General features: G+C 40.1%; 1 protein-coding gene across 1 annotated transcript in view; it reads left to right on the top strand.

The window, feature by feature from the left end:
* The window catches only part of SLC16A10 (solute carrier family 16 member 10), a 135921-nt gene extending 109068 nt beyond the window's left edge, over positions 1 to 26853 (top strand). Inside the window, 5 exon segments of the mRNA XM_079939304.1 lie at positions 10165 to 10308; positions 20575 to 20803; positions 23126 to 23349; positions 23351 to 25727; positions 26101 to 26853. Coding sequence (XP_079795430.1) covers positions 10165 to 10308; positions 20575 to 20803; positions 23126 to 23349; positions 23351 to 23404 — 651 coding nt within the window. The 3' untranslated portion in view covers positions 23405 to 25727; positions 26101 to 26853.
* The last annotated feature ends 237 nt before the right edge of the window (positions 26854 to 27090 follow it).

Raw genomic sequence — 27090 nt, forward strand, 5'->3', positions numbered from 1 at the left:
TCCCCACTTTTCAGATTTTTTTCAATGGTGTCTATGCTTTTCTTGCTTTTCTAACCTTGCATTTATTTCCCTGCAGATCTCAACATCTGCTGAAATTTGACTACTCAGGTTAGTGAAAATTTGCCCATTTATCAGTTTTGTGCCTTAGGCAGTATTCACCAGCATTCTCCTACTTGAGATGAATAAGGATCTTTACTTCTCTGGCCACTTGTGTGTGACTAATTAATGGTGAAGTTAAATATCTACAGAACATTTTCATCAAAAAAAAGCTAGCCGGGTTGTTTTTGGGTTTTTTTGGAATTTTTTTCTTTCGAATTGTAATACACTAGCATAGGAACATGATAGGAAGACATTATGTAATTAATACATAAGAAATCTAGAAAACTGATTATTTACAAATAAACTAAAACAGAGCTGCTGCTTTTAGTAAGGTAGAGTAAGTTTGTCATGTGTTCCAAATTGTATTTATTTAGCCAAAAATAAGTATTTACAAATAATTCAACAATAGTTTTTAGAAGTGATGCATGGTTTATTCAGGCATGAAAATTATCCCTAGAATGTAGGCCCCAAACTGCTAAAAGATTTAAAATTTGGAGGGAAAATGAAATCCACAAACATTTAAGAATATCTGATTTTAACTTAAGTTGAAAAGCAGCAGTAGTGTATTTTTGTTAGGCCCTTATCCTGTATAATGTATTCAATGTAAGTATGGGAAAGGCTGGTGAAAACTGTGGATTTATCTACAAAATACATTGGGGAGTTTTGTGTGGGGAGTGTCCTAACACCTCAGGAAATGATAAAGAAGAACCAGGTAAGGTAGATTAGACAAGGGTAGGGACAGAGCCTCCTTTCCATTGCTCCATCCCGAGCACCAAGCATGTGCCTGGCACACAAATACTTTTTGACCAGTTTGAGGCTGAGCTATAGGTTGGTTGAATTGCTGGAATATGATGTCTACTAATTTCCCTACTCGTGACTACTTTTCATCCTAATAATACTTTATGTTCTTCAAATTCTTTTTTCTTTGATCCTCAATATACAACCCCTGGAGGTGAGAACAGTTTTATCTCCATTTTATAGGGAGAGGAGTTAGTTGCTTTTGAGACTTTCTCTGGCCACATACAAATAGTTAGTGGCAGGGTGTGGTTTAAAGGTTAAATAATAGAAGTAAAAGTATGCTTATCTAGACTAGTGTCAATGTGGAGTAATTTAAAGATACGGAAATGGGTGGCTCGAGGTACATAGTCAGCCCTGCTGAGGTGAAACAATACCTCTTAGGCCTTGTACCATCTTCCAAGCTGCTTCCAGGAGAATGGGATGCCTAGGTGACCACAGCCCAATAAGTAGCCTAACAGATGACCCACGCTCTTGACCCGTGTACCCATCTGTGCAATTTAAAATGTTGCCATATGTTGATTATTTAATTTATGAAGCATTACAATAGCCTCAACGTACATCCGGTATCCCTATTCCTACTTAACTGTATCTACTTCTGTGAATACATTTTTTCCTTTTATGTTTCTTTCTCCTCGGGAACTGTCTTAGGGACTTTTCACGATTCCCTGCCAGTGTCTCCTGTTCTTCAGCTCTCGGGGCTGCCTTGGATCCTGGAGTAGGGGTTGCCCAGTCCTAGGGTTCCCGTCCTACCTCTTCCTTGTGAGGTGCTTTCTAAGTTCTGTATCACGTTCACCTTCACAGCCACCCTGTCACACATCTAGAGCAGTGTGTCAGACCCAGTGCCTCCTTTTCTCTCCTGAAACAAAATTCCTAGGTCATGAAACCTGCCTATATACATAATTTTAAAAAAATCAGTAATGCCCCACTTGTAACACAAGGAGAAATAAAAAGTAATTCTTGAATAAAATAAAGGTAATGCTTGGGATACATGTGACAACATAGAGGAACCTTGAAGACATTATGCTAAATGAAATAAGCCAGATACAAAGTCTATGATTCCACTTAGATGAGATACCTAGAGGAGTCGAATTCATAGAGACGAAAGTAGAATGGGGGCTGCCAGGGACTTGGAGAAGGGGGGACAATGGGGGTTATTATTTAATGGGTACAGAGTTTCAGTTTGAGAAAATGGAAAAGTTCTGGAGATAGATGGTGGTGATGTTTGCACAAGAAGGTGAATACTTAATGCCAATGACTATACACACTCAAAACTGGTTTAAATGGTAAATGTTATGTGATATAAATGTTGTTAAAATAAAAAGCAATAATTGGAAAAAAGGTAATGCTTGGACACAACTATATCAGAAAGATAAAAATAGCCTCCACAGATTTCTGAAACACCCCCAAGGGAGTGGTACTGCCATTATTGTGAACCAGTGTGCAGTATTGGTTTGAAACTAAGAAACTGATGCCCAAGATCTTAGACTCAGTAAGGAGTAGAGCTCATAATTTGACTCCAAAGACTTTTTTCTTCCTACTATGCCTAGGCCTTCCAACTCTCAGCCCACAAAAGTTTTCTCTTTGCCATGCCAGCTGCCTTAATCCAGACCACTCAGGCTTTGTACTTTCTTATCTATCCTAAAGGGGTGTGGTCCTTTTCTTCCTGAACACTAAAATCACAAGACAGGACTGAACATGTTTAAAATAATGTTAATCACCAACACCCCCAAACTCTGAAATAGTCTTATTCTTAAGAAAAGGGTAAAAAATCGGGGTAGACAATCTCACAAGTATGTGAAAGCGACAGCAGTGGAAGGAAAACTTTTCTGGGCCTAATCCTAACAATTGCTTTTTTTTTTCTTTGGACGTGCCCCGCAGCATGCGGGATCTTAGTTCCCCAACCAGGGATTGAACCCATGCCTCCTGCAGTGGAAGCTCGGAGTCCTAACCAGTGGACTGCCAGGGAATTCCCTAATCCTAATAATTTTTAATCTTCATTCAGATAAAATTTTTTTTGAATTTTATGTGATACTAGGGAGAGAGTTGGCAATTAGATAACTCTTAGAATTAATAGAAAAGACACTCACTATGGTGTGCCTTAGGAAGACTAGAGGAGAAAGGAGGCCAGATGGCTTTTGGTAAAAGGGTTCTCTAGCCAGCACCACTAGTCTGAGGGAATCTTAGTGAGGAGAGGGTAGAAGAAGGTAGAATTTTCATGGAAGGATCAATCTTTTTTCACTTTAGAATTAAGGGCAAAATTAAGCTGAATAAGAACTAACAGTGCTCTAATTTCTCTCAAAAATTAGATCTACCTTAAACAAATTAAAATTTCAGTAAAACAACAGTCTACACATCTTTCTGTGTTCAAGAAGAAATAGAACCAATTATGATAATTTACAAAATATCTGGCTTATTAGCATTATAGCCAGGGTCATTAAGTAAAGTTATAAAATTACCCAGGAATCCTAGTGATTTAACTAATACTTTCTGAAATTATCCCTTTCTATTTTAAGATGAAGTCTATCTTAAACTTCTAAAATTTAACCTTAATTGAACTAGCCTTTTGTTGGGTATATTTGTTCAATTTGGACTACTTTTCCAAATTCATGCAATTCAGCTAATGACTGCAGACTCCATAACCCACACCTATCTATTTGCATGTACATTTAGCTGATAGGTGATTTTATCACCAGATAAATCCAGGAGTAAGTTTAAAAGAGCATATCCCTCCACCTTTTTTTAAACAAATACAAACATAGAAACACATGATGCCTCAGAAGAGCATTAATCACAACCAGGAGTCCACATCTTCGGAGACCTTTCTATCACCGTGTATCTTCAGAGTACTCTACTAAAGCGTTAGTCAGGCGGTCATGCAGTGGACCATGGCTGAGACCTCCCGAGCCATCTTGACCAGAGTAGAGACAGTCTACCTCCTTCACAGATGGGCACTGTCTTAACAATTCACAGTCCATTGTGTTCATCCCAACTATCCAGGAACCAAGGGTCTGAGAGAGTGGTGTCCCTGGTGTGCCAAGAATGAGACTTCAAGAAAGAAACTCTTCAGAATCATATTTGAATTTAGGTGGAATGAATAAAAGTTTTTTAAAAAATGGATTAAACATCTTTCATTGTTCTGGAAGGACTAGAATAATTTTTGATAATTTGAGAAATATCTGACACAGAAATTATTGTCAGGGTCACTGAATAATTTCAAGTTACCTAAAAATCCTAGTGACTTATTTTTTATTTTAAGATGAAGTTCATCTTAACTTCTGTAATTCAGGATTATTTGAACTGGTATCTGAATCCAAATTGGTTTTGACAGACACTTCCTCTAGAACATGTTGCCAAATCTTGATCTGATCTAAATAATGCTATGTTAAGGATGGACTTTTCTTTTTTAATCTAAGGAAAATTATTTTTCAAAAAAAAAAAAGAAAAATGAAGGATTTAAAGAATTTTTAGAGTTAGAAAATGTTTTCAAAATCAGACCAAAGTTTTCCAAACCATTAGCTATCTTCCTTCCTTCCGAACTCTTTTTCTATCCCTTGGTGGCTGTTAAATAATTTTCCTGGAAACTCGTCCCTCTTTTTTTCTCAGTCCTGACATTTATCTGTCTTAACAGCGCCATGTGTGAATACTTGCACTATGGAAACCCATCTTAATGAAATGGAAAGACTGGCCGTTTAAAAAAACAAACAGAACCAACTACCCATGCCTCCTAGAGTCCTGCCAGGCCAAAGGTCTGCCCTCCACTGGGTCAGCTGCTGAGCAGGCAGGCGGTACCCGCACCACGGGTTTAGTCATGTCAAATATCTTACTAGTATAGAGACAGTGGGCTGCCTAAGATGTTAGTCCTTAAAAATGTTGGCAGGCAAGGAAATTCTGCGTTTTCACTTCAAGTACATCTTGGAGCTGTTTTATTTCAAAGCACAGTTTATCAAATTTAACAAGTTAAAATGATGTTTTGAGGCTGACCTAATCAATGACTGTCTTATGGCTATAGAGTCCGATTTCAATATTATATGATATAAAGGGCTTAATTTTATGTACCCATATCTATGGACTTAGTTTCCTGCTATCTTTAGTCACCTCACTGGGCTTGCTGGTGTACACTGCCCATGTAAAACTTCCTCAGGGAATGAATGCCCTTTCTTCCTTTTCTTAGCAAAAACAGAGATAGAGAAAACACAGTTGTTTAAAAAAGAAAGAAAAAAACCAAACCAAACCCTCGTTCCATTCAGAAGATTTCTGTTCATCTTTCTTTGAAGTCAAAGGGTAGTATAAAGTTTTGATTTGCAACAAAATCTGAGATTATCCATTAACCACTCTAGCAGGCCTTCTACTGCCTTTCAAATGTACATCTAATTTTTAAAGGGACCAGGCTCTTTTCTTTGTGTTTACCTTTCAAAAAGTATATTTAAGTAGAATGGTCTTTTAGAGTTACGGAGTAGCTTTTCAGATGTTGAAAGGATATATTCTTAGAAAAACTGCATGCAAATGAGAGGCAACAAGCTGAAACTGCATGCAAATGAGAGGCAACAAGCTGAAACTGCTAATCTCAGGAGTGAACAGCAAGTGAGAAGTACTCTGAATGCAGCACCTCTGTTGGGAAGTAGGAAGCTGCAGAAATCATTCTGAATTCCACAACCCCTGAAAATACTGTGTAGCATTTACTATCCCATTTTTGAATGTACTGCGTAAATGTAAATGATACGGGTCCCCTGTCCTCGCCAAGAGTTTATTCTCAGACACGGAAGGAGTGCACGTGACTACCTGTTGCCCACCTTCTTTTCAGCTTGATGGTATGGATCTGAAGAGGAGGGCAGAGGATCAGGGAATCAAATGCTCACAGACAAGGACAGATGATGACTGCTGTCTGGAATCTGTTAATCTCCCAAAGGGCGTAGTAACTGCAACAACAGCGGATGATAAATATTGTCGTTTTGTTTTGTTTTTCCTCCATCCTGCAAAGGCAGTTGTAGTTTCATTAGTCCCATAGCCTGCAGTGCTCTATTGGGCCCGGACCGGGGCACAAACCCGGGTCCCCTGCATCGGCAGGCGGACTCTCAACCACTGCGCCACCAAGGAAGCCCTCCCTTCTTTCTTAACTACTATACACCCCCAAAGATGTATAGTTTAAATTGTATATACCAAAGTTTTATCATGTTTTTATGTAATAAGTTACATAAAAGATATTAAACAAAAACCACCCATCCCCTTAAAAAGTTGTGTGTGTGGAAGGACAGTGAGGCTAATGACCATCATGGCATGGCCAAATAACACAATCTTAGAAAACAGAACTATAAGTAATTATTAGACTTTTTTTTTTTTGGCTGCACCGTGTGGCTTGTGGGATCTTAGTTCCCTGACCAGGGATTGAACCCGGGCCCTCGGCAGTGAAAGTGCCGAGTCCTAACCACTGGACTGCCAGGGAATTCCCTAATTATTGGACCTTTTGGACCAGTGACCTCCTTGTTTTGCAGATGCGTAGCATCACTGGATTTCAGGGGCTTCCGTAAAGTGAGTTGGGATGCCCTTCTGTTGGGCCATCTTCTGTCGTGAAACCATTTGTCAAGGAGAAGCTTGAGTTTCTAACGCACTTACGTCAGCTGTATTGGACCTGGTTTTGTACTATGGCCACCCCAAACTGAGCTTCCTTCATGGTTGACTCTCTGACAGCCAGAGGACTCAGCCTGGGATCTCAGTGGAAGAACACTGTCTGATGTCTCCAAATGTCTGGTCCTGAGGCTCCCTGTAGGGAAGAGGTAGAGAGGGGAGAAGCCAGGGCTAGGCCGATCCAGCAGGAGGGTCACTTTCTTAGGCTGCTGCCCTCGACCTCTCAAAAACGGCTCTGCCTCTGGGCTCTAGTGAGGGGGGAGGAACTTCTCTCTTCATGTGGCTGGTCAGAAACATGTCATCTGTAGAGAGAGGCTGAATCACCATTCACTTGAAGTGGGGATGGTTAGGAGGAAGGGGGTAAACTGTGAGCTAGTGTGTCTTTCTTTCACCCGTGGATAAAGAATGCGCAGATATTATGGGATTTAAGTTCTTGGTTATTTTTCGATAACAAAACAATAAATAGGGTTTCACACAATCCAAAAATGGCTTCTGTGGTTAGCGAAAGTTGTTTGAATGATGGAAAATGTTTCAGGAGCAGGGAGCGTTCAAGCTGTCAGTCAGCAAGGCTCTGGTAATCCCTGAAAGGTGTGCAGCCCTGGAGTAAACACATGTTTAGAATAGAAACAAATGACTAATTCCCTAAAGGCACTTACACATTTGGATAAAGTCCACTTTAAACCACTGCCATACAAAATGGCGTTATCCCCTGTGTAGATAGTGGCTTCTAATATAAGCTTTGCATCGGTTTAAATAAGTTAGGTTAAATACGGAAACATCTGTTCCACATTTTCATGTCCCTTTCCATGTGACTCTTTATGGGAAGTAATCAGTTTTGCCCAGCGTTCATGCATTCTGCTAAACTAAAATGTGTGCCAGTCTCCAGAGAGATGGGCAGGGATTCGTAGAATAGTTGGTGGCAGTCATGGGAGGCCCAGGCTGCAAGTAGAACACGCCAGCTTTCCTGGGTGCTACTCCCTCACCAAGAAAGGCTCTCTAAGATCCAGAGATGCAGCAGCCCCCGATTCCATTCTCCAGTCACCCAGATTCCCTTACTTCCTGACAAAAATCCAAAAAACAAAATAAACCTCAACTTTATTTTGCAAATTTTGGCTGAGGGTGGGGAAGGAGGTATAAGAAGCTGTAGTTCTTGCTTTACTTAAACAATGACAACAATAATAAAATTCAATGAAATAATGCCCCTTATAGCTGAAGAAGTAAGTTTCCACGTAAGTGTAATTTGAATTTACCAAATTTACCTTATTTCAAGAGACCCAAAACATTTCACCTCATTATTTCTTTTAAGGATTACAAAGTGTAGAGCAGGGGGCAAAAATAAACGACTAATAAAGGATAATAGCAATTTGGCAGGCAGGTGTTCTTAGTTTCATCAAAAGAATGACTAGCATATTCAGTCTTATTTGAATACTAAAGAACGTCTTAAACAGTTATTCTAGATCCTTTGGGTGTTTCCTAAAGTAGATTAATACATCAGAGTCTGGATTCAAATTCCAAATAAAGCTGATGAATACACATAATTATTATCTCACCTGCCTTAGATCAGGTTATTCATTTTCTTCAGAATTGAGCTGGAATCCATCTCTGATAAGGACTTGGAGGAATTAGCCAGTTTGAGGTCACTTTTATCAATAGCTGTTTTATCTTTGTGACCATAAGTGAATTTCTTAGACCAGCACTGTCCAGTAGAAATATAATGCAAGCCACATAAGTAATTTAAAATTTTCTACTAACCACATTTTTAAAAGTTAAAAAAAAAATGAAATTAGTTTCATAATATATTTTATTTAGCCAATATAGCCAAACTGTTATTCTAACATGGAATCAGTATTTTAAAATTATTGAGATATTTTTTGTGTTTTTTTTTCCCACTAAGTTTTCTAAAATTTTTTTTTTGCGTTTTACACTTAAAGCACATCTCAGTTCAAACTAACCACATTTCAAGTGCTGGATAGCCCACACGTGGCTAGCACCTGCTGTACTGGACAGCACAGTGCTGACATGGTGAGGCTCCGCAGCAAAGTAGGGAGGCTTTGTTGGTCAAACCAGGAGTTTGAGCTTTACCCTGAAGGCTGTGGGATCATAGCAGAGCAGTGTTATTTTTAATTTGGAACTTAATCAGGTGGTCTCAGAGAATGCAGGTTAGAGATTCAGGAGTTGGGGGCTGTAGCATGAAGCACGTTAAAGGCTGTTGTAGGGGTCCAGGTGAGGAGTGATAACCCAGACTCAAACACTGGGGGGGGACATGGACCAAAGGAAGAGTGTCTGAGAGATTTAGGAGGTAAAATCATCAGAACTGGGTGGTGACTGCTGGATCTGAAGGGAGGGAGGGGATAATCTAGGATGGTTGTCCAGTTTCTAAACCTGGGTAGCTGGGCCAGCAGTAGTGGTGGTAACTGAAACGGAGGGAGGCAGGCTGTGAGGGGGTGAGTGCGGCAGGGTACCAGCTGGGCCATCGCGCTTTCCGGCAAATTTGCTTTGCAGGCTTTCAGAATTCAGGCCAGCGTTTGGTGTAGGGGACAGTGAGTCTGTTTGAAACAACTGTTTGTTATGATAGCTCAGTGATTTCAGAGAAAGCAGTGGGAGTACAGACATGCTTTTTCTCCTTGCTGTGAGCACAGATAGGTGATCACTGAGAAAGTGGAAGCGCTGAGCAAGAGGTGGAAAGCGTGGAACTTAGGGGCCATGGGAGCAAAGCTTGTGTTAGGCAGTGGGTGCTGAGCCGCAGGTTTTGTCACCCATTATAACACCTGCTAGTCACACTCCTTTTAAAACATTGTTGGCTTGTAGATTTGCAGTCACTATTCTAAGTAGACTGTAAATTGAGGGAAAAGGTCTTTTAAAAAAAAAAAGGCTAAAATTAATATCACTATTAACTGTGTGTCAGGCACTAAGTTCTTTACAGAGATATTTAATCCTCACAAACACCCTCTTGAAGTACTGTTGCTGTCTCCAGTTTACAGACAAGGAGACTGAGGCCCTAGAGATTAACAACTTACCCAAGGTCACAAGGCTAGCAAGGAATGGAACCAGGACTTAAATGCAAACATTCTCTCTCCAGGCCTTTCTTCTTTCTGTTAAACTGACTCTATTTTTATCTGTTCTAATGCCACACAAATAGGCAAATCCTCAGGCAGAGAACCTTATGCTTTTATCCTGTAAGCTCCAGTATAACTTATTTCAGTTTGGTTCAGGTCCTCCTAGAAGAGAGGAAACTCCAGAATTGAGCCTTAAACTACCTTTCAGGGGAGCAGATGATAGCTGGATCCTCGGGTGACCTTGTGAGGACAAGGTGGCACGGTGTGTTCAAAGGTCTCTTTCTTTAGCTCATGGCCCAGTGGTAACTGATAAAGGGTGTGCTGGTTACTTTTTATTAAAAATTTTTTTAAACCCTCTTATAAAAATTCTTATTTATAAACAAGCTAAACCATGTTAGCTTTTCTTCATGTGTTCTCATGAAAAATTTTATAAATTTTCTTTTACAGAACAAATTTTATAAATATTTGAATTTGGAAGGGGATGAGAGTCCATAACATGGTAGAGACACAAAGGCATTTGTACAGAGCTTCAAAACTTGTCCAGTTTTCCTACCATATTCAGTGTGGCTTCTTTCTCTTTGGTCTACAGATGAAACATGTGAATGAAAGGTTTCAAGATGAGAAAAATAAAGAGGTGGTTCTCATGTGCATCGGCATCACTTCAGGAGTTGGACGGCTGCTCTTCGGCCGGATCGCAGATTATGTGCCTGGTGTGAAGAAAGTTTATCTACAGGTACTTTCTTAATAAGCCTTTTTTCCTCCAGCAAATTTATCCTTACCACCTAATGGCTCATTATATGTACTTATTTGCTTAAATTCTTCTGTAAAAATGAGAAATACTTTCTAGAACCTAACTTTTACAAGCAGTTTTTCAAGGGCAAAATCAGTTATGAGTTTTGGGTTTTCAACATGAGAAATTGGCGAACAAACAACAATCTTTGTCTTGTCGTGGAACTCCACCAAACCAAAATGGTGTTTGCCCATTGTTTTTTCTAAGAATGATTTATTTTTGGCATAGTTCTCATAGTCACGTGCCTTTTGCAATACGCTGTGAAATTCAGGGGTGTGCGTGTCTTCTGAGTTTCTTTACTGCAGATCGCCTCCTGGGTATTGTGGGGTGTGCTATTCCAAGATCACGTCGACACTTATTTGACAAGTATTTAAGTGACTCCTCCGTGCCAGACGCTGTGCTAAACGGTACAGCTGAAGTATGGTCTGTGTGCTCAGTAGTTAATGGTCTCCGGGGAAGAAAGATAAAGCAGTGCTGCAGCACAGTGGAATAATGGTATGCTAGATGGGTGCCATAGAAACATAGGCACAGAGCATCTAAATCACTAGAGGAGGGTTGAGCAGGCTTCCTGGGCTGGTGGAGTGTTAAGCGGTGAGCAATAGTTAAATAGATAAGGAAGAGAGAAAAGGGTGTTTGTTGCAAGCAGAGGAAGCCACATGGGCAAAGAGATGTTAGGTCTGGGAAACAATGTTTGAATGGACTAAAGAGAGAATAGTAGATTGATTGGCTGAGGGATAGGCAGGAGTCAAGTTGGGAACGGCCTTTATGAGCACAGGAGAGGCCGAACTCTATCCTGAAATCTACCAGGAGCCATTAAGGATTTTAAGCAAGGGAGTGACATGACATGAGTTGTTTTTTTTTTTTTTGGTGGTACACGGGCCTCTCACTGTTGTGGCCTCTCCCCTTGCGGAGCACAGGCTCCAGACGCTCAGGCTCAGTGGCCATGGCTCACGGGCCCAGCCGCTCTGCGGCATGTGGGATCTTCCCGGACCAGGGCATGAACCCGTGTCCCCTGCATCGGCAGGTGGACTCTCAACCACTGCGCCACCAGGGAAGCCCGACGTGAGTTGTATTTTATAAAGCTTAACCTAGTGACTGTGAAGGGTGGAATACAGAGGAGGAAGGGCAAGAGTTCAGACAGTCACAAAAGGCCACATATCATGTGGTTCCCTTTATATGAAGTGTCCAGAATAGGCGGATCCTGAGACAGAGAATGCAGCCTAGTGGTTGCTAGTGGCTGGGGGAAGGAGGGTATGGGGAGTGACTGCTCCTGGGTATGGGGTTTCTTTTGGGGTGTTGTAAATATCCTAAAACTAGGCAGTAGTGATGGTTGTACAATCTTGTTAAACTAAAACCCGCGGTGAATTGTGCACTTTAAATGCGTGGGTGAATTCTTTGGTATGTGAATTTATATTCCAATAAAGCTATTGTTATTATTTATTTTAAAAAGTGGAGGCACAGGGACTAGTTGGAGAATATTGAAATAGTCTAGGCAGGAGGAACCAGGGCAGAGATGTTGGGATCAAACAGGGAGTAAAACAGGGATACAGGAAATGAGAATTCAGTGGAGCCGCCTAAGCTGGGCCTGAGATTTGTGGCTCAGGTAACAGTGGAAGGTTTTGCTGTTTTATCAAGATCAGTAATTCAGTAGAACAGAGTAAGAGGATGAGTTTGTTTTTGCCATGTTAAGTTTGTAGTGCTTGTGGGAAAGCCAAGTTGAGTTTGGAGCTCGTGGGAGAGCGTGGCTGAGAGACCTGTGGGACTTCGGCATTCATGGGCTTGTATGGGGTGAGTAGAGCGTGTGCAGGGGACACTGAAAGGGAGTGGCCAGCCTGGTAGGAAAAAAGCGAGGCACATAGTGTTTCCAGGGGCAGGAGTGGTTAGCAGTGTCAGTAACTAGTGAGAGGGCAGGCACGTTAAAGACTAATAGGTTTTCACTGGATTTAGCAACAGAGGGGAGTTTCAGTGGAGTGGCAGGTGCAAAAGACTGATCACGATCAGCTGATTAAATGGAAATACAGGCAACTTTGTCAAGGGCTTGGCTGTGGAAGGAAGGTAAAGGAGAGACAAAATGGGGGCTTGGGGATTGCGCACGTCCGTTCACTGTAGAGATGAGGGGCAGTATCTGAGCAGGGCCTTGAAGGAAAGGTAGAACTTGGGCGAAGGACATGGTTGGAAAAGATATTTATTACAGATAAATTGCCTTTAATTGATTTGAAATAATAGCCATCCCCATTTACTGAGCACTTCCGTGTGCCAGACGATGAACTGAATGCTGTACGTACATTATCTTCTTTCCTCCTTGCCCAGCCCTTTGAGGAAGGTACCGTCGCTGTTTCCACTTAGGGATGCCAACACGGAAGAACAGGGAAGCTACCTCACCGTCGGTGTTTGTGTATAGGGCCAGGCAGAGAGCTGCAGGAAGGAGTCTGGTCACACGGCTAGAAGGAAGTGCAGACAGCTAGTAGAGTGCTACTTTTTAAAATATTCACTGTGTTAGGATCATTCCCCCTTTTATTAATACCCAACTGCGGATATCCCTGTCGAACACTTAGCAGAACATTGTCTTGTTCTCAAGTGTCAAGGGAGCCCTCTAATGGAAATTGGTTGTATTACAGACTTTTGGCTTCCTTTCATTTATTAAAATAAAAAAGGAGTGCCCATTGTGCCCCAAGCACCAGCCCAGACCCTGGTAGGGGTGATACAAACAAGACAGACGTGGTCCCTGAGTTCCTGGAGCAAGACTTGAGGCAGGAGGAAGCTGGGAGTGAATGGGAACTCAAGAAGACAGGGAGAGTGGCCTGGGAAGAGGTTGGGAAGAGGAGGGCCCAGATTAAACAGGGCCTTGAAATCCCTGATGCAGACATTTTACTCGAAGCATAGTAGGTCTTTGTTGGGGAATGACGGGATTTTACGTTTTAGTCGCTGTGGTCGCTCTGTGTGTGGAGGCTGTATTACTGGGAGGGAAGCAGGAGTGCTGGAGGGAGGGAGACCAGTTAGGAGGCCAATACAGTGTCCCGGGTCGAGGCGATTGGGGCCCAGACTAAGGTGCTGTGATGGATGAAGTCATGGTATGTTTTATACATCAGCACTTTACTCGGGAACAACTATAACTTTAGAAAGTTTCCCCCTACAGGCAGGGCAGTCGGGTCACTTACAACATATTGGGGGCACATACGTTAGTATTTCATGTGATTTATGAAAGAAAATATAGCCTTTCCTAGCTTGTCCCACGTTTGGTCTGCAGTTACACGGCAGTGCGTTAAGAATCAGTAATTTCGTTTTGGATGAAAGGTTAGTCACAGCCTGGCTTCTTTTAGGTCGCATCTGATTTTTTTCATCCAAATGTGCAGTGTGTGTAGCACCTGGTAGTGCGGGCTGTGTCACAGGCGAGATGACTGCGGTCCAGCCCGAGGAGGCCCGTGGAGGAGAAAGGCAGCCTTCGGTGTGTCCTGTGCTGCTGGGAGCCACTGACAGCACAGGGGCCAACGCAGGCCTACCCCACACAGGCGGCTGGGCTCACCACCCTGCTCTGTCCCTTCTTTTTCCTGGCTTCCCTGCCCCAACTCCCAAACATTCAGTGTGGGTTTTGATTCTTGGCTCTTTCTTCTCTGCTGCGACCAACTCCAGCTCTGCCTGTTTGCTTATTCTTCCTCCTCTCCCTGTCTCCCTGCCTGGCTGTCTGCCCTTTGGCGGCCTTTAAGGGTTGGAAGGCTTCTGCTGCTTATCTTCCTCTCCTGCCTTTTGTTGGTGCTGTGTTTTCTCAGACGTGTCTGCTCCTCGCTTTCGTCTGTTACAGCTCAGCCTGGTGGGGCCACGGCAGTTCCCCTCCCTCTCTGTCCCCATCACACGGGTTCTGAGTAGCCTCCGGGCCCAGAACACACTTCACAGCCTCCCACATGTTCTACTTTTGGGGCACAGTCATCTTGGGTTTGGGAGGCCGCAGAGTAGAAAAGCACAGGCTCTGGAGTGTGATATGACTTGTCTCTAGATCCGGCAGAGGGCTGTGTGAGGACTCATGGTGACAGCTTGCTTGCTTATTTATTTATATAAATTTATTCATTTTATTTTATTTATTTTTGGCTGTCGGGTCTTCGTTGCTGTACACAGGCTTTCTCTAGTTGCGGCGAGTGGGGGCTACTCTTCGTTGTGGTGCACAGGCTTCTCATTGCGGTGGCTTCTCTTGTTGCGGAGCACGGGCTCTAGGCACACGGGCTTCAGTAGTTGTGGCTTGCGGGCTCAGTAAGTGTGGCTCGCGGGCTCAGTAGGTGTGGCTCACGGGCTCTAGAGCGCAGGCTCGGTAGTTGTGGCACACAGGCTTAGTTGCTCCACGGCATGTGGGATCTTCCCGGACCAGGGCTCGAACCCGTATCCCCTGTGCTGGCAGGCAGATTCTTAACCACTGTGCCACCAGGGAAGTCCCGGTGACGGCTTATTTAAAGTGCCGGCCCAGAGTGGATCATTAATAGATCCTTGCTTTTATTGTTTTAGTATTCTATTAAATACTGAGGCAGATCCTGGTTTGGAACAGGTATCAAGGAGACCTTGGTTATCCTGATTTGGGGATCTTTGCTTATAGGTAACAGAGTTTAGGAATATATCTTACACTTCTGCTTAAGAGTTCTGAATTTAAACTTCCATCAGGGTCCTGGGTTCCAGGTATTTTCAGCCTAACAATTCTAAATGCCAAGCAAAGAGATGACCGAACTGCATTAATGATGAATAATGATGGTTAAAGAAAATCTTTGCAAGGGTTCCTGGAGTACTTTATTAGGAGAGGAAAGGCTATGTCCTGGTATCTTCTCAGCCATCTTTCTTAACTTCACAGACCTGTTTTTCTAGTCACCATTAAATTACTGCAGATTTGTGTGTTTAATATGTAACTGTTGTAAAAGTGTGAAAGTGTTTTTCAAAGGTTTGGAAGTTGTAACTCTAATGACAGAATCAAAAACTTTGGGTTTAGATCACTTTCCCATCGTGTCAGATTTCTCTGTGCCATGGACATACTGAAGTGTGGGCGTCATATCCATGTATGTAAAGCAGACAAACCCAAACAACATGTGTGTACACAGAAGAGGTCTAGGAGGCTCACCAAATTGTTGAGCGGTTATTCCTGACGAGGAAAGTGGGAATGGGTTGAGGGTGGGAGGGGGTTGAAGGGAGAGTTTCATATATTACTTTATATATTTTTCTAAGGTTTGAAATTTTTCAAGAATGTATTCATGAGTTACTTTTGAAATTCAGAAACTTTTTTTGTAATTTAGAAAAATTAATCACTTTTGGATCCAACTTCCTGTGTAAGCTTCCTCTTCTGGTTGAAGTAGAATGAACTGATCAGCGTTGTCCAGTTTTCTTTTTTTTGTTGTTGCTGTTATTGTTGCTTTTTGTTCCCTTTTAGCATTTTATGTTTTCCTGAAGATACATTGGGATAAAGGTACATGCTTTACCAAACATAAACTATTTCCCAAATGGTATCCAAATATTTAGTAGTTCCCCGGCCTGAGTAAGGAATCAGACGATGATTCTCTGTCCTTGCCTGGGCTGTGGCACTGGGGCCAGTTCCCCCTCCAGGCAGAAATGGTGGTACTCACGTGCCGTGGGGAAAGTTGAACAGACTCCCTGTGAAGCACTTCCAGAGAACTGTGCTTTAGAAGAAGCCAGCCACTTGGCTGTGCCCTAAACACTTCCCTGAAGTGTGATGGACCTGCAGGTCTCTGCTGCCAACTACTGGGTTCCTAGCCAGAGGCTCTGAAAGTCTGGAAACTTTATAGTGAATAAATTTATAGGAGCAACCCTTGATTCTAACTGTGCCCAATTGTGTGCCCGCCTCCGAAAGTGCCTTCTGCTATTCAGGTGCAGCTCATTTTTCCTCTTCAGTCATATACTTAGATTCCTGAGCAAAACTTCCCCTGACAGTTCTCTGAAAATGCTCTCTTTGTGACAGAAATGGGAACGGTAATAGCAAAAAAACCCCCATTTTTTTTGTTTGTTTGTTCTTAGGTACATTAACTTAAGCGGGGCGTTATTCTTCTAGAGCCTGTTAAATTATGACAGGAGATATTTCCTTGTATGGTTTTAAGAAACAAAAGCAAGGAAGACATCTCAACAGTCAATGCCTTATTAAATGTCAGTGCCAGAGCCTATAAGAGGATTAGGAACCTTTGAATCTCTTATTTAAATCTAACCAGAGCTACTGCGTTTGGGGCGGAAAAAAAGATTGTATGTAACACTAAATTTATTCACCTTTCAAACTGGGGCCTAGTATCTATAGATCAGTAGATGTTTGGGGAAGTGATGAACCTCCTACACGCAGTGTGCTAAATAAACCTTGGCCTGTGCTCCTTGTGGCTCAGATGTCCCTGCATGTGGGGAGTATGTCCTCACCAGCTTGGCCTGCTTACCTCCTAATTTAGCTACATTTGGGGTAGTTATATCTGCTGAGAAAGAGCAGTGTTTCTCACTACTATAGCTACAAATAAGGCAGAAGTAGCTAGGTATTTTCTGCGAAATGCTAAAGAATAAATGTGTAAATTTCTATAAATTCAATTCTTAAAGAAAAACCAAGAAATTTTACTTTTAAATAACAGCTAATAATTTTTATTTAACAATTGTTATTAAAATTTAACAGTTTTAAATATTTGAAAAAGAATATAAATTAACATAATTTGAATTGAGAAAAGGAGAACTTGCAGTCAGGTAAAGTATTAAGAAGTAATATGCTCAAAATATATAATAATAAATTTGAAACTCTTATATGATTTCTTTTTTTACAAAATCCATTGTGTATCTATACACTAGCAATCCTTTTTTAAAATAATTAATTAATTTTTGGCTGTGTTGGGTCTTCGTTGCTGCCCACAGGCTTTCTCTAGTTGTGGCGAGTGGGGGCTACTCTTTGTTGGCGGTGCGCAGGCTTCTTATTGCGGTGTCTTCTCTTGTTGCAGAGCACGGCCTCTAGGTGGGTGGGCTGCAGTAGTTGTGGCACTTGGGCTCAGTAGGTGTGGCTCATGGGCTGTGGAGTGCAGGCTTGGTAGTTGTGGCACATGGGCTTAGTTGCTCCGTGGCATGTGGGATGTTCCCGGACCAGGGCTCGAACCCGTGTCCCCTGCATTGGCAGGCGGATTCTTAACCACTGCACCACCAGGGAAGCCCCTCTTATATGATTTCTTACAAAACTGACCAAAGAACAAAAAGTTGAAGGGGCCAAAAATGGATAGAAAGATCAGGATAACTAACATAAGTGCCTCGGTCTCATGTTACATAAACTGGTCCAAGAAAACATTTGTTTATTGAGCAAAAATGACTTTGGGCTAAGCTTTCAACAGTCACTCTGGTTGTCTTACCTTGGAAGAGATTTGTTCTGAACAAAACAGTAAAAGAATAGGAAGCACATTGAAAGCTCACCTAGTAGAATTACAGTTGTGTGGTTGGGAATATTTGGTATGTGGCTTTACCAGTTAAACCCATTCCATCTGGCCCCGTGATGTCCTAACATTTTACTCCAGGTTCTCTGGAATTTGTAATGATAGATACCTTTCTAAGATTCAAGTATTTATCTTCTTTTGTGTTTGTAGATAGAGTAAAAATGTATCTAATTAATAATATTAGGATTTGTCTTTATTAGTTTTTCAATAAAAATAACTCAAATCTTTACTTACTTGCTAGTTTCAACCCACTTTCTACATTCTGATTTAGCTTTAAATCTTTTTTTGTGTAGATGGGCAGCATCAGGGAGTCTTTTTATCAAGGTCACAGAGAGCTAGAGCCCGGTCTGTCCCTCTGAGCCTTATTAGTTCTTTCCAGTCTATAGGCTGCAAACCCAGTAATTACCCACCACTAAGAAATTATGCTTATGCTTTGAGGGAAATTGGATTGGAGAAAAGGATGTTTAAGTAGAACATAGAAAATCGGAATATGGGAGATTATGTTCTTTAGAAAATGTGAAGTGCCAGACTTACTTTTCAAACAGCCGACTCAGAGTCTTAAACTAATCATAATTCTACCACAAAGCTGTATTTTAATAATGAAGAAGAAAAATTGATTCAGCTGTATAATATGTTGTTGTCAAAAAGCAACCAACTTGGAGTTTAAAACCTTTTTCAACAGTGTGTTTCTTATTGTGGGGTCAGTGGACAACTTGTGTCAAAGTCACCTGGGGAGCTTGTGAAAATCACCGTTCCCAGATCCCTGTTCCTCAGGTGATCTTGATGTGCACTAAGGTTGTGAGGGGCTGCCCTGAGGCGTGCAATCAAGCTTGGTATGCCACAGACGTGCCTAGTGGGTCCTGGGAAAAACAGGGCAGATGAAGACGGTGATCCAGATGGCTGCTTTATGTGGCCTCTCCCTTCCTCCCCAGCCCCACTGTCATCGGAGGGTACCCTCTAGAAATTGTTCCATCGTTCCCTGCTACCTACTGCCCACGCAGACCATGGGTTCCGGGCTGGCTCCATCCAGGGTTACTAAACCTCTCAGCATCATTCTCTTCATCTGTAAAACGGGGAAGACATTAGTACCCATCTCATAAAACTGTTATGAGAATCACGATCTAAAGTCCTTAGAAAAACGCCTGGCATTTCATAAACATTAAATAAATAATAGTTGCTATTATATGAATACTTTTTTAAAAAGCTGATTCTTTTTAAAACATTTCTTCCACTAATGAGTGAATGATCCAATTTTAATTCGTTCTTTGCCTAAAAAAGCTATTGAATTGGCCACTCCTTCCTTTTTTGTACCCACCATACTTTGAATATACAACAGCAACATCTAGAAGACTTCATGTGCATTTATTTATTTACATGGTCCTCTCCCCACAACCCAAGGGTAGGAACCAGGTGTTATTCACATAGCACCGTACACAGAACATAGCACAGTAGCTACCAAATGGCAGGGAAAATCAAGTGTTTGATTCTATTAATTACTCTAACGCTAAAATGAAAGTGTTCTGTGGTGCAAAATATTTCTCAGCCTTAACTCTGGGGTGCTTAAATAGGGTATATCTATGACTTAGCATCAAAAGACAATGTTTGAAAATATTCTTTGGCAATAATAGTCACTGATTTACACTGTAAATAAAACTGGATTATATAAATGAGTTCTTAGGAGGTTATAGCAGAATGTGTTCACTGTTTTCACTGCATATTATGCATCATATATTTCCTCTGACAGTCAAAATTTAATTGGAATTGGAATAATCAAAATTCAGTACACATTTATAGAATATCAAATCATAGCTACTTATTTTAATCTCTCTCACTTGATCTACCTATGCTCACCATGTCTGGAATATTAGCAGGCACTATATTCTAAATTGATTATTTAAATATCTAAAACTTACATCTCTGTATTCTCCAAACTGGAAGCTCTGTGATGTGAAGGACGGATCTGGCTGGCATATTTTCATTATGCAGAGGACTAATACCAGTAAAGTGCATATAATTTCAAGGGTAAAATTTTTAAATCATGTTTGATAAGTGAATTTGAGCTGATATTCAAGGAACAAATACGTATTGAGCAGTGCCCAGGTTCAAGATCCTTAAACCTTATAATATGTAGTTCAAAGATGACTTTTGTACAGATTCTGATCTCAAAGAGCTTTCAGCCTGGAAAGAAAAGTAAGTATATAAAAATTCTTACTTTTGGGCTTCCCTGGTGGCGCAGTGGTTAAGAATCCGCCTGCCAATGCAGGGGACACGGGTTCGAGCTCTGGTCCGGGAAGATCCCACATGCCATGGAGCAGCTGAGCCCGTGCACCACAACTACTGAGCCTGCACTCTAGAGCCCATGAGCCACAACTACTGAGCCTGCATGCCACAACTACTGAAGCCTGCGTGCCTAGAGCCCGTGCTCTGCAACAAAAGAAGCCACTGCATGAGAAGCCCACACTCCGCAATGAAGAGTAGCCCCCGCTCGCTGCAACTAGAGAAAGCCCGTGCAGCAGTGAAGACCCAATGCAGCCAAAAATAAAATAAATAAATTTATTAAAAAAAATCCTTACTTTCTTCTTGTCCCTTAATGGAAATATTGAGAAAGTGCTGGGGAAACTTGGGGGAGATGATTATGGGAGTTGGTTATGTATATAAAATCAAGGCGAACTGGGCTGAGGAGGCAACTGACCAGTAACCACTTAAAAGTCCTAAGCCTGTTGCTCAGTAATAGTGACGTTCACTTTTCCCGAGAGCAGAGTTGACATTGTGGTGTCTGTCCTAGGTACTGTCCTTTTTCTTCATTGGTCTGATGTCCATGATGATTCCCCTGTGCAGCCTCTTTGGGGCCCTCATTGCTGTCTGTCTCATCATGGGTCTCTTCGATGGATGCTTCATTTCCATTATGGCCCCCATTGCCTTTGAGTTAGTTGGTGCCCAGGATGTCTCACAAGCAATTGGATTTCTACTCGGATTCATGTCTATACCCATGACTGTGGGCCCACCCATTGCAGGTAAATTATATTAATTCATAGCATTTTCTACTGTAGGTCCTAAGTCTCACTTATATGTTAAATATATTATGATTTATTGGTTTCTGGTGTCTTGCTTTGTATGTGCCTTATCTATAACATTTTTAATAAGACCAGCTGTAGATGGCATGTTGGAAAAATTTGCCGATGAGTCCTCTTATTCTCATTGATATCTAAAACTCTCAGTGAAATGTGTAGCAGTTAGGTTCTGGACTTTGAGCTTTCAGAGTTCCTATATTTCACTTAGTATGTGTTTTGGAGGAATAGCAGTGTGATTTCTTTTTAGGAAGAGGTGAAGATTCTGAAAGATTTCTAAATATGTATGCTTTGTGTAAGAGATCATAGCCCCCTGAGAAGTAGTTAATGAAAAATAACACTTAGTAGAAACAACCCAAATGTCCGTCAGCAGATGAATGGATAAACAAAATGTGGTATATCCATACAGCGGAGTATTATTCAGCCATAAAAAGGAATGAAGTGCTGTACTGATACATGCTACCAGGCAGATGAACCTCAAACATGTGCTAAGTGAAAGAAGCCAAATACAAAAGGTCCCATATTATATGATTCTGTTTCTGTGAAATATCCAGAATAGGTAAATCCATAGAGACAGAGAACAGATTGGTGGTTGCCAGGGGCTGGAGGGATGGGGGATTAGGGAGTAACTGCTTAATGGGTGTGGAGTTTTCTTTTGGTGTGATGAAAATATTTTGGAACTAGAGAGAGGTGGTGGTTGTACAACAACATTGTTAGTATACTAAATGCCATTAAAATGGTTAATTTTATGTTATGTGAATTTCACCTTTAGAAATCTTCTGAATGATAGTATAAAGATGTTTCACGTTCAGTATTAGTTGGGTGCCACTGTAAATTATGATAAGATTTGCTAAAATTATTATAAAATTTAAATGTATGTACTGTCATCTGTGTCTGGTATCTGAGTGGCTCAGTGAAAGTTCAGTTCAATTCATTCTCACATTCAGAACCACACATATCAGCAAATTTGCCAGTTGGGAATCTAGTCATGTATCAAGCAAGCAGAACCACTACTGAGCAGACCAAATAAAAGATAAGTTCTCAAGATCACAGTCTCCTTTTAGGGAAAACCCTCCAGTCCTTCCCCTCTCCCCCAGGTAATACACTATTTTTACATCTTACAAGCTTAGTTTGTTAGGGTTTCCAAGTCCACAGCAAATTACAAGCAGCACTTTTGTAGAAACGGTGTTTGCTACTAGAAGTGACTATAACAGATCAAGAATGAAGGAGTTAACAGGAAACTTTCAAAGCAGGCAGAACAGCAGGAGGTTCTGAGGGATCATAGTATTACAAACAAACATATTAATTTATGTTCATAAGGATGAAAGGTTCAGTTATATGTGGAATGTTCTGATTCAGGGGATAGGAAAAGCATATATTTAGATATGTTGTATATTTTAGGTTTCTATTTGGAATGACTGTACACCTTTTTCTTTCTTTTTTTTTTTTTTTTGATGTTGGTACTTACCTGAACAAATCCTCAGCTGTTTACTTAGCAGAGTCAGATATTCAGTACAATGTGTTCCTAGAACATTTCAGATAACTTAGGTTATATAGTAAAAGTTTAAAACACTAAGATAACTTTTAAAATCTGGATTTGGTTAGAGAAATTAGAAATAAGGAGTATTCTGACAGTTTTTAGAAGCAGAGCCCTAGGATCTATTAGAGCACCACACATATATTCTTATATTTTCCTCCCATGTGCTGACAAACCTTAGTTTCTTTCCAAAATGTATTTAACAACCTAGTTTTTTCATCCTGACTCTTAGATTTATAATTTTTCATGATTTTGGATTATACTTTTAAGTAGTTTCATGTTATTTCATAAACAGGCCCAAGAAAGGTTTAAAACGTAGACATTTTGAGGTCTGTGTGTATGAGAGAAGTTTCAGCTTGACGGTCCGTCCACCTTCAGCTAAAACAGGACCTTTACACCATGTGTCAGAATATCCCAAATGGCCTCTGAAGGGTTTTGAGAAAGCCAAAGCTTGGTTGAAAATATTTTTTCCGTGTAATATCTTGGTAGGAAAACTCAAAGGCCTGTCACAGACTTGCAACAAGATTAAAGAAATGAGATCTTTTCCTTCCTCATATCAGAAAAGGTTTATATTTCAGATCCATTTCCTTAAAAATGTCTGATATCTGAGATGTTTGAACTATCCTGCTGAGATGAAGATTCTAGGTTGGCAGTAGGCCACCAGAGTGTCTAATCTGAGACCCCAAGAGCCATACTTGTTCTCTCTTGGTGACAGTTTTTTCCCTTCCCAGGGTTACTCCGTGACAAGCTGGGCTCCTATGATGTGGCATTCTACCTCGCTGGAATCCCTCCCCTTATTGGAGGTGCTGTCCTTTGTTTTATCCCATGGATCCATAGTAAGAAGCAAAGAGAGATCAATAAAACCACTGGAGGAGAAAAGATGGAGAAAATGTTGGAGAACCAGAACTCTCTGTTGTCAAGCTCATCTGGAATCTTTAAGAAGGAATCTGACTCTGTTATTTAATGTCTTATATACCTCCACCAGACTGGACTTGCTTTTAGAAGTTTAAGCAAGTTTTCCTTTTATATGAATTGCAAATTTCTTATTTTTTTAATCACATCCTAGGAATAGCACAATAATTGGGAAATAGAACCTTATTACTACAAGAATCATTTTCTGCCACTGAAAGCTGTCCAATATTTCCATGAGTCTGAGGCTGGAGACTCAGACTCAATTTCATGTACAAGAAAACCTGTCTGAAAGTCAAATATTATGAGAATATGAAGCTATCTCAGTAAAAAGTAACTTCAGAAACTGTGAGCGCTATTTAGCTTATACAAATATTTAAAAATACCTCAAGCTGTATTGAAAGGGTTGCAGTTTGGTTAGGACTGGAAATATTGTTTGTTGTCTCACTTGGCGTTTTTAGTTTTGGTATCTTTGATTTCTTCTGCTATTTGGAAACAAAATTTAAGCCTGGATTCTAGATAATATCAGATCTACTTAAATCTCAAGTCTAGTTAAAATTGCTCCCCTGCTCTTAAATAAGCTTTGAAAGTAAGTTATTCTGACTTGCTCCAGTGTCAAGGGACCTTTTTGGAGCAGGTACTGACAAGGTGTTCAGAATCAAGGTGTGAGATGAACAGGATCATGTTCATAAGGGCAGAACAGTTCAGAAATCAGACATTTCTTCCATTTACATTTTTCCCCTTTGGATTTGCAGTGTGTTTTACTCAAGTAGCCAGAAACACCCCAGATTTCTGAATTTGTTTAAATTGTAACAATAAAGTAAAATAGAAGAATTGAAAGATATTCTGGCATTTTAACTTAGAATTTTTCTGACTTCTGATTTGTTGCTCAGTAAGACTTTGTTTAAATATCAGGTCCTAGTGCATGTTATCAAGTTGCAGTTTTAGGCACAAATGGGAAAAAAACATTTGTGAAGAAAATATCTATTTCTGATAGAAAGAATTGCTCAAATCGGTAAAACTTTCTGACAGAAATTTGCGTTCATATGTACTTATCCTATTGTGTTCCCCTTTAACATTGCCTGTATTTTTAAAAATATTTTTATACACAGACAAATATAAGAAGGCTATTTGAGTTTTAAAGACTTAAAATTAAAACCGAAGTCATGACATGACCCATATTCATCTAAAAAACATCAGAACACGTCCCTCATTCCTGAAATTATATTTTAGTACATTTTTCTTTCTTATTTAGGTCTTTAAGTTAATAATGTGCAAAGCATATTTAAATCCTAAATACATATGTATTTTAGATCTTCCTCAAATGTAGCTTGTTCACCTGGGAAAATGCTGTTTTTATAAACCACCTCCAGGATTCACCTGTTTCTAAAGTCTCTGTGCTGAGAGAAATGAAACCTATTATCTCCCTACTTCTCTTTTCAGCTTCGATCGTTTGTGAAAGGCAAAGTCCTTCCAGTCCTGTCTCTAGCTGAGGATGGAGATGCCTGGAAAGCATATGGATTTGCAGTTGTTGATGGGAAAGGAGGGCAGGCAGCGGGAGGAGCAAAGTGAGGCTGTTAATTAAACTTCTAGAAAACCCAATAACTTTTCCTTTTAGTATCAACCTTGAAGGTTCAAAGTGTAAATACTGCAACCTTGAAGGTTCAAAGTGTAAATACTAAATATGGAATTTATTTCTAACAGAACTTTAAATAATTTTGATCTTGGAGACACTCTGCAACTTACTACTTCCAATTCTTCCACATTTCATATTCAGGGGACTTAGATAATTTGTTTTTTGGAAGGTTCAGTTGCATTAAAAAATATATATATATATTTTGACCATGCTGCCCTTTGATGTTCTTATTTTATTTAAGCTTTTACAAAATGACTTAGAAATGATAATGTAATACATTATTAGTTTCTTCATTTATTCATGCCCAGTTATATAAAACATTATTTCCTCATTATTATCAGTGCTTTTGAAATTAGCAAAACCATACAACTAAGTACAATCATTGAACCTGCCATTATTTTTATTTTTCCTACAGTTTCAGCACAAACTCCTGACTACCTCCCAATTTTACAGAAAGACTAGATCTAAAATAGAAAATTTATTTTGTAAAGACCTCCAAAATGTTTTTCCTTTCAAAATGTTGCTGATTTTAGGGGAAGAAAAGTAATAATCTGAAACTCAAAGACTTGATCTTGCTTATTTTCCATGATAAAAGAGCAACATGACAAGTATTTATAATAAAACTTAGATCTCAGAATATTGTGTTTGTGTATAATATTATACATATGTTAGTTTTCAGTCTAATGGAATGAATCAAACAGGATCTACAACACTGAAAAGGCTCCACTAACATAGACTCTTATGGGGAGTTCTGTGCTGTAATAATATGAAGTTAAAAAGTATGAAAGGTAAGATGCTAAATTCCATAAAATGCATATTTAGTAATATGTTTGGTACAAATAGTTATAAACATCTAAAATATATACTAAGAAAATAAAAAATATTAATATTCACAAAGATTTGTTTTAGACCAAGAAATATTACTTTAATCTTTCAAAGTAAATCCTTTCTAATTTCTGAACAGAGTGTTACTGTTGCAGTAAAGTGACCTGATGGGCCTACATTTTTTTTTGTTCAATCCAAGACACTTGTTTAAAAGAATAGATACAAACTGTCACTTTGCTGTACAGCAGAAATTCACACAACGTTATAATTCAAATACAATAAAAGTTTTTTGTAAAAAAAATAAAAATAAAAATAAAATAAAATACCTTTGTTTAGCTCACAGGAAACATCCTGACCAGGCCCACCTGTGAATGACTGCAGGGAGGAAGAAATTAACACATCCCCTCCTGAGGCTGAACAGAACCAGGAAATGTTTGACTTTACTCCCACCCCTTTTAGTATAAAAGAAGCCTGAATTCTAACTCAGGCGCAATGGTTTTCGGGACACAAGTCCACCGTCTTCTTGTTCGGCTGGCTTTCTGAATAAAGTTGCTATTCCTTGCCCGCTCCCCACCCCCAAAAAGGAATAGATACAGAACTCTACTTTCTCATCTCATCCTCCTAATTCTGATAGGACTAAGCGAACTCAAATTTAAAAGGTTCTGGCATTTGAGGCCAACAATAGCATAAGAAGAGGAGCAACTTTACAGAAAGGCTGGATTGGGTATTGTAACAGATGCCCAAGGATCTTACAGAAACATTCTGGTTAAATTTTATTGCAGTAGACATTGCTGGGATGCATCCATTTAAGTAATAATAAACCACCCAGATTATTGATACTGTATTCAAAATTTATAAATCTCTTTGATCATGGTTGTAATGCTTCGTCTATAGCCCTACTACAAGATGTGTAATTTACACTGAAAACTGCATAGTGCTTGCATTAAGCTTCAAATTCTATTCATAAATAGAAACAGGACTTCATTTGCATTTCATGATCATGCATTATCTGTTTATACATGTTTGCAGACTCATGGGCTCTGCCCAAGTATGGAAAAAAAAATACTTTAATTCTATTAGCTTCAACTTCCCACTTTTAAAGTCAATGTACACTTGGTTGTAAAGTAAACATGTTTACTTCTGCTAATTATACTCCTTTTAACTGCACTTAAGAACATTCTAATTTGTGCTATTATTATTTGTAAGCTGTCCCATGTCCAGATAACTCTTGATGTTAAATAAGACTGAATAGAAAATGTGGTATGAGATTTGAGGTAGGCAACCTATAGCATGGGTGCCTCTGAGGACTTCCTGGTGATGGTAAAC

This window comes from Stenella coeruleoalba (assembly GCF_951394435.1).
Source record: "Stenella coeruleoalba genome assembly, chromosome: 12".
Taxonomy (NCBI): domain Eukaryota; kingdom Metazoa; phylum Chordata; class Mammalia; order Artiodactyla; family Delphinidae; genus Stenella; species Stenella coeruleoalba.